Raw genomic sequence first — 14,954 nt, 5'->3', positions numbered from 1 at the left:
TAGAATAAAGTGAAAAAATATTAAAACTCAGTGAAATGCAGAGTCGTAGGCAGAACCTTTTTATAGGGGTGTCCAGGCAATAACCAGTGTACAGTGAGGGGTGGCCGATAGTGGATAGGCGACAGAATCTCATGGTCAATCTACACTGTTCCAACAGGAAAATTAACGAGCAAAACATCGATATTTTTCTACATAAAGACAAACTATCCTTTCCTACAGCCTTTCCAAACAAATAGACACATATATTTAAACATCTGTGCTTTCTAGATCAAATGTATAGTGGATAAAATTGTTTCAGGTTTGAGTTCTGCTGCAAACATCTTTTCCATTGTCATTACTTACCTACTTTTATCAATAATCATTCTGCATAAAATTGATATTTACAAGTACTAATATCTACATAAATTGATTACTTATTAAGTTTTTATTAATATAGGTATCTATGATTTCACTGAAGACTCCTAGATGACTTGCAGAAACACAATTTTTAGCTCTGAAAAGAGCATGAATTCTGTATTTGTCATCTTAAATGTTAGTTTATTGATGTGCATAACCACATTATCAACACATTAAACACAGTGTTTTTGTTGTCAAGTAATTGTTAATATATGAAGATTTTTTATATTTTGAATATTCAACTTGAGAGTATTACTGCTGCCACCATCTGTATTAGAGGGGGAAAATATGATAGGGTTGGCCAATGATTGGCTAAGGGTGATCATGGCCACCCCTGGCCCCCCATCTAGCTCTGCACCTGGTGAAATTATTTTATCTGAGACAGTGGGTGTTGAAAACTATTTTTATTTATTTTTATCAAAATCCTTATCCCCATATATAGGGCACCGAGACTCACCCTGCCTTGGCTTTGGTTGCATTTCCCCCCCCCTTTTTTTTTCCTAATTCATTTTCTTCTTAGGGTCAGTATAGCTTCTAATTTTGAAGAGTCACCAGTTTATATTTTAACATTCTTTTCAGGATGTTTAAAATAGCAGCTTTCTGTAATATCCATCAATATAAAGTCTGTTTTGTATAAAAAGCCTCAAAACAGAAACTGCTTGATTTGTTCCATCTTGAAACCATGAATTAAGTTCAGGTAAAAAAACAAACAAACAAAAAAAACGTCTAAGTAGGTGTCGTGGGATCCAGCGTCAGAAATGACCCAAATAGTTTCCGTTCTCGCGAGAGTTGGACTGTAGCTAATAGCAGGCTGTTAGCTTCTTTAACACGCTGTCGATTCTTCTGTTATCTATATTATTGGAATGACTGAGATGGAAGGCCTTGAAGGCACCGGTGAGACAGAGAAACCCAGACATCGGCCTTTCTTAATCGGTGTTAGCGGGGGAACGGCCAGCGGGAAGGTAAATCAGTAGAAATGTAGTTAGCTTACCGGTTTATTAACTCGATGTCAATGTTAGCAATTATCAAACTGTCAAAATAAACGCCACGCCCACTTGTTTAGTAGTTTATCATGTAGCTAAAAGAGGCATTGTCTTTGTTACTTTGGTCCAGATTTACTTCTCAATTTCCAGCCTTGATTTTATTAAATAAATAGGTAACAGTTCGGTTTTTTAGGGGGGGCATATTTGACGTCATCTCGTAAACCTTGAACTCAGGTCGTAAATTGAACGCAGACTCATGTCTAAATTTAGCCTAATTCATGTATTTATTCCCTTTATGGTCAAAAATGATGCAATGAAAACAACGAAACATTTCCTGATATTAACAGGTTTAGTTGTGTAATTTAAAGAGCGTTTTTAACAGATTGATGATGGAGATGTGTTTTTCTTTTTTCCCCCAGTCAACGGTTTGTGCCAAGATCATGGAGCTGTTGGGTCAGCACAAAGTGGACCACCGCCAGAGAAAGGTGGCCATCATCAGCCAGGACTGCTTCTACAATGTGCTGACTCCCGATCAGAAAGCTAAAGCCCTTAAAGGACAGTACAACTTTGATCACCCAGGTAAACATGTTCAGACCAGACATTTAATTTAATCAACTTTGTGGAAAAACGGGGTCTAAAAGAAATTGACCAAGTGTTGTTTCATTTCTTTGCAGTAGAAAGTAAGTAGGTTGTACAAACTTTAGATAATCGTTTTCCAAAGTGTGTTCAAGACATCCCCCTAGCTGATGTAACCAATTCACTGGTTCAAGATGTCTTGCAGATGTCTCCATCCTATAAAATCTGACCAAAAGTTATTTAGGGTTTAATGTTCAGCACCCAGTTCCATGTAACTTCAATTGCTGGGTTGTTTGGTTTGACTTTAAGACTATTGTATTTGCTCTTGTAACAACTATTTTTTCAAATGTAGCTTAGAAGATCAACTATAAAATCTCTGCCAGTTATTTGTTCACCATATTGTCAACAGCAGGAATGAAAATATCACTTTCTAAGTAAATAAAGGCAAGAGTTTTGGTGCATTCCGGTTCAGGTTGGGATTAAGGCTTTTTGATTGACAGGAAGGAGCTAAAGGTTGACATGACTTTACTGTTAAGTATAGCGCAGGATCTTTAATGCTGTGGGCCTATTTCTCCTCTAGAGAATCTTTGAACATGGTAAGACTTCATAATGCTAAAAATCAGGACAATTTAAAACCTAATATCAAAACCAAAATTCTTCAGCATACATCAAGTATTTCCAAACATATGCTTTGTTTTTCTTGATTCATTGCTTGATTCTTTAAAATCCACACTACTTCAAACACTATTTCAATGCAAAACAGGTTTATTTGAAAGTTTATTTTCACATCTTAAGACTTGATTTCTGTCTTTAAATTCCTACAATTTCCGACATCTCGCAGAGGCATTCGATAACGAGTTGATGTACAAAACATTGAAGGACATCGCAGAGGGGAAGGCAGTGGAGGTGCCAACATATGACTTTGTCACCCATTCCAGGTTGGAATCATAAAACACTTTAAAGTAATTCAATGTATGAAAGCTCATCCCTTCTGTAGTCTGAAAGCTCTTTGCATGTTTGCAGGTTGGAAGAAAGGATCACCTTTTACCCAGCGGATGTGGTCCTCTTTGAGGGGATCCTTGTTTTCTACCCCCAGAAAATACGTGAGATGTTCCACATGAAGCTCTTTGTGGACACAGATTCAGATGTCAGGTTGTCCCGAAGAGGTACTTGAGCTTCTATCACACTTATTTAATAGTTTTCTTGTGAGTTTTAAACTTTATTTCTCATAGTCCTGAGAGACATGAACAGAGGGAGGGACCTGGAGCAAATCCTAAACCAGTATACAACATTTGTAAAGCCTGCTTTTGAAGAGTTTTGCCTGCCTGTAAGTATAATCACCCCTGATGATGTGCTGGTTTATTTTTCTCTTTATGTCTAAAGAGTTGTTTTGGGTTTTTTTCCAGACTAAAAAGTATGCAGATGTCATCATTCCAAGAGGAGTAGACAATATGGGTGAGAAACCTTAAATTTAACCTGCTTATAGTCATTTTCACCAGGTTAGATGATGCCTAGAATAACGTCCTAATTTTTCATTAGTGGCCATCAACCTCATCGTTCAGCACATTCAAGATATTCTAAACGGAGACATTTGCAAGTGGCAGCGTGGGAATATCAACGGACGGGGCTACAAAAGGGTGACTTCGGAGCAGGGGGACCTGCAGAACGGATCCACTAACCCTCCAATTAAGAGGGTCCTGCTGGAGCCCAGCAGTCGGCCTCACTGAGACTGAATGGATTTAGATGTGTGTTATGAAGGAATGGGAACAGATAGACTGTGGAAGTGGGGTGAAAACTGCTGCTACTGTGCCAGAATCTCACACACCCACTGAATTATTTGGTAATATATATTAGTGGTTTAATGTAACAGGTTTTGACATCTGGAACCCCGATTTATTCGTTGTTAACAGGGTTTCTACACTGTCTGGGATTTCCTGGGATGGTATGGAAAAAGGAAATAATTTAACATTTCCAGACCTTAATCCCTAGAATTATAAATGTGCTCTTCCTCCTTCATTCATTCCATTCGCTCTACCTTCTACCATCTTCATAAATCCTTGCATCTTTCCTAAATCCTTTCCTTCTATCAACACAGTAATTATTTTTTCCAGTTTCCAAAACAAAAATCTGCACACTTTAGAAACAACCATAATTGTATTGTAAATTTTAGTATTTTATAATTCAAATGAGCATAATGGTCTAAAGTCATGTCTAGAATGCTGGGTCTGAAATCTTTATGTATAAGATGTGTAGAAACCCTGTTTATAGTAATCAGTATTCTCTTGAGGCGTCATTGTTTTAATTTTTAAAATGGGTAAATAAGTGGTTATTAAACCAGGTCTTATGAGTGATAGAAAATGCTGTTGCACTTTTAAATGTGGTTTGATGGTAGACTAACATCTTCCTCACTACTTTAAGAAGTATTAGTGCATTTAAAGTAAAATGGTACAAATACCACACTGCAAAAATGATCTAGAAATAAGTAGAACTGTCTTAAATTAAGTGTGTTTACCCTTAATTTGAGTAGGTAAATAAGATGATTGCCAACAGAATGAGTATTTTTTTACTCTTGAAATAGGAATGAGATAATATGCATTTGAAATAAGACAATGCAAATCTTTTTTTCTCACTTACCTCCTCAATTCAAGAAGAAATGCACTTAAAGAAGTTACTTATTTAGATTTCAATTTTCTGCAGTGCACGTAGCCGAGTAGTTGTACCTGTTCTGTAACAGCTTCTTAAAGAAGCTGCAGAAACATTCATACCCATTGAGCATTTTGCCAGCTCATAAACCTTAATGGCTTTTGTGAGACAGACACTAATTGGTGTGTGTTGTGTAGAGAAAGAGAACTGACACATGGCTTCCTAGGCTTGTTCAAAACCTGAGAGGCGTTAGATGTAAACAAGGAATAAAACCAATAGGCAATATGCCACTGGTTAGTCAAAATTGATGAAGAGCTTTAATAATATTCATCCAGGTCATGGTAAAGCTTGGAAAAAGTTCAGTCTAGGCAACTGGATTCAATAACAAGAAAAAAAATGCTGGATCTTAACCTGTAATTTAATGTTTTTTTTCTGCCAGAAGATGCAGAATTAGGTAGATTTTATTAATTGCAAATTCACACACCAGTCTGATCACTGGATGGTTGCAACGTTTTAGTGATCGTTGGTGTGTATATATATATATATATATAGACTAAGAATCATCAGTTAACTGCTTCTAGTTTAATGTCTTAAGTCATAAAGGTATGAATTCAACAGGCAGCAGCAGTGAGGAATAAAAATAGGTTAAGATATTAAAAGCTGGTAGATACAACCCAAAAGCTGCTTACAAATGTACGCCACACTTTTCAGATTTTAATTTGTGAATCCTTAAACTATTTTCGTCTTCCTTTACTATAATTTTGCACCATCTTGGTTTCTAACAGATTCTGTTAAAAGTACATCAGCGGTTGAGGCGTCAAAATGTAGACAAGTTGAAGGGGTGTGAATACTTTTGCGAGGCTTATGGGAGAATTAACTCCCTGTTTGATCATTTTCTTCCAAGTCTATGCCTTAATATTTTTTCTATTTTTCCACGATTCATGTAAAACGCTGTACATCAATAAACGGAAACTTTTGAAGCCTTATTTACTATCAAACAAATGAGACTCTTGCAGACGTAGCTTTTATAGAAACAGAGCCTTTTGTTTTATTGGAGTTTGAGAGCACAGTGTGATGTGTTGGGTGGGGAGGGGGTTTGTGACCATTATCCTAAAAAAAGAAAACAAAAAATAGGATTCCAATGATTTCCTACAGCACACGTTGGAATGACAGACTCACAAGCCTCAGAAGACTTCTCTCTCTCTCATGCAGACGGGACCGGGACATGATTGTGTTTGCTTTGTGGTTCTCTACAGTTTAACACGGCACTCCATGATTCAGTATGACATACATAGATCACAGCATCTTTAGTAATTTTCTTTTTCATGTTTTTGCCTTGCCTTTTTTTTCTTTTTTAGTGCACATACATACGGCACTTAGGAGAAGCTAAGCTCTTCTCATAAGCATAAACGTCCTTTTTAAGAACAAAAGGAGCACTGTATATAATACATGTCATAACCATACACGATTCTTACAAAAAAAAAAAAAAAAAGTTTAAAAACAAACTCAGATTTCCAGTCTATAGGAGCTATCCTCTTAAGTTCAGTCACAGCAGATTCTCAGGCTGCAGCCTTTCAGTTCGGGGCAGGTTTGCACCTGAGCTTCTGCTGTTTAAGGAGAACTTGTACGTCCGGGGTTAGTGTTGCAGAGGACGACCGATAAATGACACATACATACAGGAAGAGGTATTAGAGAGATGTGTGGGGGGGTATGGACCATTCAAGTTCTTCTCTCATACGCAACAGCTCCACTCTAAAATAGTCCAGGGAGCAGACTTTGGTAATATCCGTAGTGTCTCCCCATGAGCTCTGACTCCTCCAGCTTTCCTTTGGCTCGACCACAGCCTCAGCTGTTAAATCAGAGCAACAGTAATCCCGATTTATAATCTCCCAGAGCGGCAGAGCTCTTTGTAAACCTCGGTGACGTTTTAGTTGTAGTTTGTTCTGGATTCCTTGGAAACAAGTCACCCATTAGCTTTAGTGGATAGCTTCCATGCGTCTTTCTCTTAGTATGTAATAAAGTGGAGTTAGTGTCATGAAGCACAGTTGAAGGTCAGGGTTAGAAGGCCTGCAGGACCCTAGGTCTTCTCCTCGCGGTCAGTCTTGCGGCGGACAATGTTTCTGGGTTTGATCTTCAGGGACAGCTCCCACAGGGCCTCCTCAGCGAGGTGGTCACTGAAGTCGTTGAAGAAGGAGATGATTTCCTCGTTGCGCTTCAGGTCGTAATGCCTGAGATCAGAACAGGTTAGAGGTGCTGAATAACTATTACTCACTGAACAAACATCACTTTAGATAACTTTATATGAGATATGAACGCTGCAGCTCGACAGTAAAAGCAGTCTTACACTTGTTGGAAGCGCCGCATGCTGTCCAGGATATTGAACTGCTGCCAGCGTTTGGAGAAATTGACCTTCCCGTCTATGAGGTCGGGGTTCCCCAAATGCACGAAGGTCAGGTCCTGGAGGATGAGGCCTCTGTGAGGAGAAGAAAGGGAAATCAAACAAACAGCCATGTCCTGTTTCACTGAGCAGCAGATCTGTTAAAGCAGGATGAAGTGCTCACAGGTACGGGATGCAGGGGGGCTCCACCTCAGCCAGAGCAGCTCTGTAGGCTCTGAAGGACGAGGAGCTGTCGATCAGAGTGCAATACTCCTCCAAACCCTTAAAAACAGGAGCAGATAAGTGAAAAGATGCCTTTTATAAACAATTATCAAAGCTAAATTAAAATATCTCACCTCAGAAGTCTGTTTCTGCCACTCTAACCTCCTGATGGGGGCAGAGTCCAGAGCAGACAGTATTGCCAAGTAGGAGTTGAAATTATTTAACTTTCTTAAGTGCTGAAATAAGAGAAGAAGCGTCAGTATTAAATATCTGATAAAGATGAGCTTTTCTTTGGAAGAGTGAGACGCCTTACCTTCATTATCTTAATGAACTTGAGAAGCAGCTTCTCTCTGTCCTGAGCTTTCTCCTGCTGAATTATCAAAGAGCGCACCCTGTAGGCCAGAGAGATACGTTAAGCTGTTTGCATTTATTAAAATACAAAAACCAAAAGGATGTGATCTGATTGTTTTACCAATAGCTCATGTTGTTAAAGTGCTCTGTAAACTGAGTTAGGTTGGGACTCTTCTCCTCATTCTGCTCCTTTGCCCAAAGCAGAACCTCTGGAATCTACAGGAAACAGGAGAGGAGTTAAAACACAACCTTGTTTATTACTCCTGATTCCCAACAGTTAAAGCAAAGTTATTCTGACCAAAAGGAGGAAAGGAAATCACTGCACCTCAATTTTGTAAAAAAGTTCAGCATCAAGTAGTGTGAGCTGATCAGCAATCTCATGACTGCGGAAGTCGTGAAGAGTCCCAGGCCTGTTCACAACCAAAAGCGATTAAGCTTCACATTTATCGCCAGCTGCAGTAACAGGGAGGATTACAAAGAACGACACAGATAGAAACAAAGATGGTACCTTGCAGAGACCCCTCGAGCAGCGAGGGGCTTGAGGGAGTTTGTGTATCGCAGCAGCTTCTTTTGCTCCACCTTGTCCAGGATATTTTTACGAAGCACACGGGCGAGACTGAGCTCACCATTACACACCAGCGTAAACACCAGGTCCATGAGCTGTTTCAAGATGTCCTCAGTCAGCTCCACTAAGCTGGAGGACAGAGGATGGGAGGTAGAAGTGACTCAATCTCTTACCAAATCAGTGTTCTGGAAATATACTGAGACATTTCACTGCAGCAACTGGGAACATGAATGAGGATTTTTTTAAACTATTAGCTAAACTCACCACAACTCATCAACAACACGGACCAGAACAAAGAACGTGTTCTTGCTGACTCGCTTCTTGAAGGTGTCTGGACTATGGCAGAAGGTGGTATATGTGCTTTTGTGGTCAAGGATAATGGAACAGACTTAAAAGAGCTGCAAACCTCTTTATTTATTTTGTTACACTTTCTGCTATTTCCACATAGAGAATGAAACAATTTCTCCTTTTATTTTTTGCAAAAGAGCTCTGGCTCATTCAGACCGAATGAAGAGCATCAGAAAAGCTTTTTCAGGTCTTTCCTTAAATTCTTACTTGTGTTTAAGGCTAAAATCTGCCCGGCTCTAATTAATATGGCTTTATCTTAACCACTCTGTGGTTCTGGATGACTCTTAAAGGGGTCATAGAATGATTATATAGGGTATTTGGTGCTGGTCCTTAAGGTCTCTGAATAGGGTGTGTAACATTGGTTGGGCTGAAAATGGCATATTTGCTGTTCTATGAGCCCTAATGCAGGCCTGGTTAAAAGCCTCAGAACTAAACGACAGGTTTTCTTCCTTTTATGGTATGCTCATGAATATTTAGATGAGCTGTGCGCTGATTAGTTGGTTTACAAGCGAAGCTGCTGAGCATAGACGCATCATAGCAACAAGCACTAACTCACCGAAACATCGAAATTGTTGATATGGTAGGGTGACCGGATCTCCTCTTTTTCCTGGACATGTCCTACTTTTTATACCTAAAAAGATGTCAGTGGGGAATTTCAAAATTGTCCAGGATTTTGGTCGACTACAGTGCAGCAGAACCAAGCCATCAGCTCCGGGGCTGGTCCAGGAAACCCGGCGGGGGCAGGGAGCCAGAGTGACCGAACCCGATCCAGTGACGGTAGCCTGGACACAGGGGCCCCATGCTTCCCCCCCCGTCTGCCTTACTGGCCCCCCAGCCCCCCTCCTCCAGCTGAGGACGGGCAGCTCATGGCTCTCTGCTAAGGTGAGGTCCAGTCAACAGAGAGGGGTGTGACAAAAGTAGAACCAAATAAGCCAACATCAGCAATGGGGCTTTGTTTGAATTCACCTGTTTTATGGTGGAAGTTTAGAATTGTGAGATTTGCAGAGAAAGGAGGTGTCAATGGGGTTTGCACTTCTCTGTACGTCCATTTCACCCACTGAACTATCGTTATTCATCTATGATAATATAAACTCGGCTTTGTATTCCATGACCCCTTTAAGGATCTCTAACCTCTAGGAAGGTTTCAACCTCTGTTTTTCTTAAAAGACCCAGTATTTAGTCCCCCCCCCCCCCCTCCTATCTCAGCCCATAAGGCCTGAAAATCTTCCCCAAGAATAAGGCTGCCACTACCGTGTTTCCCTGTGGAGATGATAAGTTCAGGTAGTCCTAGTGTGATCAGAATTTGATCATGCGATATTTTTAGGATTCTTTTTCTTTCCATTTCACAAATACTTCTTTAGTGTGTGCATGAATACATGAAATCCCAGTAACATTGAAGCAAAAAAAAAAAAAATCTGCATTTATCAGTACAGATCTAGATCAGAACAGGCAAGTCTGTTTTAAGTAAATATGGATTAAAGCTTTAAAAAAAAAAAAAAGTTCTTTAAGAAAAAAAAGCAATTAGACCAGAGTGACATGCTGATTGATTTTAAAAGGATATCTGTAGTGTAGCTTCTTAATGAGGTCCTCTGGGGTTATAAAAGTCCTATATGTAGTCAGGAAGGCTTCACAGTACAAAACAAGATCTGTAAAGAAAAAAAAAACAATAGCATCTTTGAGATGCCTTGCAGCTAAATAAACAAATATAACCTAACATATCAAATATCCCTGCTACATAGAATTATAGTCTTAATATTAGACTGAGGTTACTTAAGGCCAATCAAACATATAGGATTATTCAAATATGAAATTAATACACCTTTTAACAATAAAAGATAAAGACAGTTGGACCTAGACAGTTTTTACCTTTGCGGTCTGTTTCTGTAGCGTGGACTAATAGGATGTCTCCTGACCCAGCACGGACGTCAGGACCGTCGTCATTCTGGAAAGATTCGGAATAATAAAGAGAAGCTCAATATGAAGAGAAATATCTATGAGAGAGACGCAATTCAGCCCAAAACGTAGCATGCACATTTTCTCTTCAACCAACCCCATTTTTCCTGCAGCAGCTCCTCTGATGACGAACAAAAGTCTGACTTGTACATAAAATAAAATCTAAAAAATGATTCACTGCAATGTCTGTGTTGCAGCACAGCTAAATTGCCTCTCTGGTCAGAGTGCTCCTCCTGTGTCTGACTACCTCCCTTCTCTCCGCTGTAAATCGCTGCTGTGACTGTGCCGCTAACCTTGCAGAGAGGTGTGCAGCATTTCCACTCATCTGTGTATCAGACTGCACCACTCAGGACAAAGCAGAAGGAGGTGGTGGAGAAGGCACAGGAAGTTTTAGCTCTGCAATTTAACAGCTTAAACTCCAGAGGGCAGCAATGGCTACCGATGCTCATGGGCAGGATCTGATTGCACGCCACAGACACTGATTTATTTGATAAAATGCTTCCAGGGCTGCTGTTAAGTTTTGTTCTTAAATAATAAAAAGCATCAACAGGTCTCCACTTACTTCTTGCTTTAGTGTTATCCTGCTCATGATCTCCTTGTGGTCTACTAGGGAGAGCTCGTCTACGTCCTCCTCAACGCTCCCGGCTGTTTCTGTCATTTTCTGCCTCCTAAAGCACACCCACACATCATCACCATCATCAACACAGACAGTATCACATCTGCCTAGGTTCTACACTGCATGCTTAAAACAGTTCATTTAAACAGAAAGAATCATTTTAAAACAACCCCTAATAATATATAACTTAACATTTTTTTCTTTATACAAGCATGTGAAAGGCTAAAGATCAAACTTAAGAAATAAGAGTAATAAGGTACATTTAATGGCACCATGTCTGATCACTTCCTCCAGACCAATACATGAGGACCACATGATCAAGATGTAACTGAGTTTCACAGTAGTAAAAACAGGAAGTGAGTTTTATCACTGTTACCTTTCTTTGTCTAAAGCCTCTTTACTATTGCTGGATGGCATCTGAGGAACAGGGTCTTGAAGTACGTCATCAGCTGCAATGGTTTCCTAACAGTTGAGGAAAAGAACGTAACCATCAGCCTCGGATGTTTACAGTTCTGGCGGGAGGTTTGTCTGCATTCAATGGCATGAAGGCTTTGTACATTATTGTAACCACTTTTTTTTTTTTTTTTTTTTTTTTTTACAACCAATTTCTCTTTATCTGACAGTGTTAGTTTGGCTTATGTGATTAAAATCTGGACATAAATGGAAGTTGTGGGGAAAAAAACAGCCCTGACCTCAAAAAGATTAAAAAAAACCCGGGCTATGCTTGAAATCTAACACTAGAATTAAATTTTATCAGTGAAGAAGTTAGATTTCCAGCCACTATAAGGTCAAATATTACTATTTATATTTATGTAAGCCTGTAAATCCAAACCTGTTAACCTATCCTTTTTAGAAATTCCCACCATGAATCACTGGTCTACCATGGAAAAATAACATAATACAGATAAATCATAAAAAAAAAAAAAAAAAAACGCCTTCATGCCTATGATGAATTTCAGCAAACCTTTCACCAGAACTGTGTGGAAAAACAACATTTGTGAATGACTTCATGCAGTAACCAGAATCTAGCTACAGATGAGATCATATGAACCACCAGGATCTCATGCAACACAGCGGTGAAGAAAAGGAAGAATGGAAGTTTGGAACACATTTACCACATCGTCCCATAAGGGCAAATACAGGGTGGGTGCTTGGAGCTAGCAAAGAAAACCCAACACATGAAAGCCAAAACAAAACACCAGAAGGGATAAAATTCACTCAAAGTGAAACACCGTCTGAACAATAACGCAACCGCACACACATCGTATCATTTTATATGTTAACCCAGAAAAGCAAAACAAACCAAAAAAAAAACCCTGAAGCAAATGCAGAGTCTGACCCAAAGGAACATAACCACACAAACGAATTAGCTGTTACACATGCAGAGGTGCATGTTATTCATTAAGGCAGTTGTTACTGGAAACCCACTGAGAATCCTATTTAGGAGCAAAGAGATGTCAGGAGTTAGAGCAGAACAAGCTGAAATGTTCAGTGCAGCCAGAGATAAAGCAGTCACCAGCCAGGCAGGCAGAACAAACAGATGGACGTTTTTCTTTCTTTATAATTTCCTTATTTCCACAACACCGGCACATGATTCAGTCACAAGCGAACCTGTGAAGCTGAGATCATGTCCGTTCGGGTTCGGCTACATCCATATTCCATTTCTGCCGCTGATCGCTTTTTAGGGGATGAATCAATAGGAGGTGCTGTGTGCAACATGTGAGAATGAAATGGGCCAAGCAACACAGGCCAGGGCTTTTACTTTTAAATCGCCGCCCCCATATCTGAATCGATTCATTCCCCCCCAAGGCGATTGGACGTGCAAATGGGATTGACCTTTCACCTTTGGCGGTCAGCTACTTACTCGGAGGGAGAGAGGCAGCTCCCCATTGGCCTGGCTGGATGAGTATAGGTTGACATACTCCCCCTCCCCGCCCTCGTCATTCACGCTTTCGCTCTATGGGATGGGAAGGGGGGAAGAGGAGGGACACAGACCGAGGCATGAAGCAGGAGAAAGGGCCACAGAGTGTTTGCTGAGGCAGTAACAGGCTTAATGAGGGAGACAGCAGCTGGCCGAGGTCAGTTTCAGGGGTTACTCAATAAATTAGAACATTACTACAAACTTAACTTGTCACAATAATTGAATTCAAGAAGAGAGACTCGTACACTAGATCCACTAAAGATATAGTGATATATATTTTAAGTGTTATGAAAAAAGCAACAAATAATACATAAACCCAATTAGGAGGGATTCTTAAGAGAAAGATTGTAGTCTACCAAATGATGGGGAAGACTTTGACAGCTGTCCATAGAACGGTCACTGAGACTCTCACCAAGGAGGTGCTGTATCATAGCGTATTAATAGAAAGTTAAGTGAAAGGAAAAAGGCACACAGGCTTCAAGGATAACCACAGCCTTGGAGAACTAAGGAACAGCTCATTAGAGAAGATGCAAAAACTTAGATTGGGCCTGGAGACTCACAGCACAGATTTGTTCAGTATACGGGCTAAAACTTTCCTATTTCATGTCTTCAGTCACTCCTAATCCAGAGGCAAAGTCAGAGGTTCTTAACTTGGAATAAGGAGATATTTTCATTTACACAGTCATCCAAAATCAAGGTTCAAATCATTTAGAAATCAAGCCCACGATTTGTGGGGAAAGGAGTATAGAGGAACAGAAACCAAGGTTCTTAAGGTCCAGTGAGATGTTTCCAGAGTCGATGATTTGAGATGCCATTTAATCCACTGGAGTTGGTCCATCAAGTTTTATCTGATTCAAAGTGAGCACAGCTGTCTATCCATAAATAACTAAGCATTTGATATTTCCCCACTAGTTTTACAAAAATACTAATAATAATTCTCCAGAAGGTCTTAGCTCCTGTCCACTCTGCCAAAATGTACCAGTACTGTCTTTTATGACTGTGGTGTGAATTTAATTGACTGGGCAGCCTTAATGCCTGATAAAAAAAAACAAAAAAAACTTAAAGAGAATCTATGCATCATTGAAGGAAAGATGAGACAAACTACAGACAACATTACACAGAAGAGAAAAGGCTGCTGTTAAATCAGCCAGGGCGTCCCTAGCACTGCAGCAGAGCTAAAGGTTCACTGCTCCAATGCTGCGCTGCTGGGCTGCACAAGGCAAAAATAATTATGCAAAGGAGCCCCATTAGGTCCTGAGTGCAGATATTTTGATGTCCACGTGCTTCCTGTGTTAGAGATCATTTTAAAGTGGTCCATTTTCTCTAGAAACTCATCAGATTTCCTTCCTGTAAACCTTAATTATCAGAATCAAAACAAAATTAATGAGTGTGTAATTAAGCTTTAGGAGTTTAATTACTAAATTATATTAACTTTTTGAATCACAGTTTAATTTATGGCGGTGCACCTGTGTCTACAGGGAGCTGTATTATCCATCATGACCAACAGGTGGCACCGGAGTGCATTATATGCAGAAGAAATATTACCTCTGGCAGGAACATGCAGTATAGCATGCTCTACTGGGATTCCTTTAAGACTAATAATAAGACAGAACACAGATTGTGGGAAGTGATAATGATACCTAGATGCCACAGAGCGAATGACTCACTATATATTTTCATTACATGTGCAGCAGTGCAGAAACCCAAAACAGCTGGAATCTAACTTAAATCTGCAGAGGGCAGAGGTCCACGATCAGATTGTATTAATGCCGGAAGAACTCCTTCATATAAGCTCACCGCAGAGGTGTGGAGAGAGTCAGTGAGAGAAGACTCAGAGGGAAGACAGACAGCCACAGAACCCAGTGAGCCGTCCAAGGAACCGTTTGGACCGCCCCCGCTGCCATCCAGAGTGGTGGCATTGGTCAAAGCAACCTGGTCCAAGCTCTAGTGGAGAAGAACCAAAGCATGGAAAAGAAAAAAAGAAGGGAAAAAGAAAACAAAAG

At 40.0% G+C, this 14,954-nt stretch overlaps 2 protein-coding genes across 9 annotated transcripts in view; one reads left to right on the top strand and one right to left on the bottom strand.

Moving 5' to 3' along the window:
* Positions 1–1,167: 1,167 nt before the first annotated feature.
* uck1 (uridine-cytidine kinase 1) lies at positions 1,168–4,407 on the top strand. Its single transcript, XM_038275066.1, has 7 exons — positions 1,168–1,358; positions 1,799–1,958; positions 2,797–2,893; positions 2,979–3,121; positions 3,188–3,282; positions 3,362–3,410; positions 3,495–4,407. Exons 1-7 carry the CDS (start codon positions 1,260–1,262, stop codon positions 3,680–3,682), a joined length of 831 nt encoding a protein of 276 aa, XP_038130994.1. The 5' UTR covers positions 1,168–1,259; the 3' UTR covers positions 3,683–4,407.
* A 1,214-nt stretch (positions 4,408–5,621) lies between these two features.
* Positions 5,622–14,954, bottom strand: part of rapgef1b (Rap guanine nucleotide exchange factor (GEF) 1b) — a 49,588-nt gene continuing 40,255 nt past the window's right edge. For 4 of the 8 annotated variants that reach the window (XM_038275060.1, XM_038275059.1, XM_038275058.1 and 1 more), the window contains 15 exons: positions 14,749–14,895; positions 12,895–12,987; positions 11,407–11,492; positions 10,977–11,082; positions 10,328–10,403; positions 10,023–10,107; positions 8,378–8,470; positions 8,057–8,242; positions 7,874–7,958; positions 7,670–7,764; positions 7,511–7,589; positions 7,332–7,433; positions 7,160–7,257; positions 6,943–7,071; positions 5,622–6,826 (listed from right to left, as the gene is read on the bottom strand). In XM_038275060.1, coding sequence (XP_038130988.1) covers positions 6,676–6,826; positions 6,943–7,071; positions 7,160–7,257; positions 7,332–7,433; positions 7,511–7,589; positions 7,670–7,764; positions 7,874–7,958; positions 8,057–8,242; positions 8,378–8,470; positions 10,023–10,107; positions 10,328–10,403; positions 10,977–11,082; positions 11,407–11,492; positions 12,895–12,987; positions 14,749–14,895 — 1,611 coding nt within the window. In that variant the 3' untranslated portion in view covers positions 5,622–6,675. The remainder of the gene's footprint in view (positions 6,827–6,942; positions 7,072–7,159; positions 7,258–7,331; positions 7,434–7,510; positions 7,590–7,669; positions 7,765–7,873; positions 7,959–8,056; positions 8,243–8,377; positions 8,471–10,022; positions 10,108–10,327; positions 10,404–10,976; positions 11,083–11,406; positions 11,493–12,894; positions 12,988–14,748; positions 14,896–14,954) is intronic. The other 4 variants (XM_038275063.1, XM_038275065.1, XM_038275062.1 and 1 more) reach the window with 2 other exon arrangements.

This window comes from Cyprinodon tularosa, unplaced genomic scaffold (assembly GCF_016077235.1).
Source record: "Cyprinodon tularosa strain WSP-4 unplaced genomic scaffold, ASM1607723v1 ctg94, whole genome shotgun sequence".
Classification (NCBI taxonomy): Eukaryota; Metazoa; Chordata; class Actinopteri; order Cyprinodontiformes; family Cyprinodontidae; genus Cyprinodon; species Cyprinodon tularosa.
The sequence above is the reverse complement of the archived record's forward strand: the minus strand, read 5'-3'. Positions and strand labels throughout refer to the sequence as shown.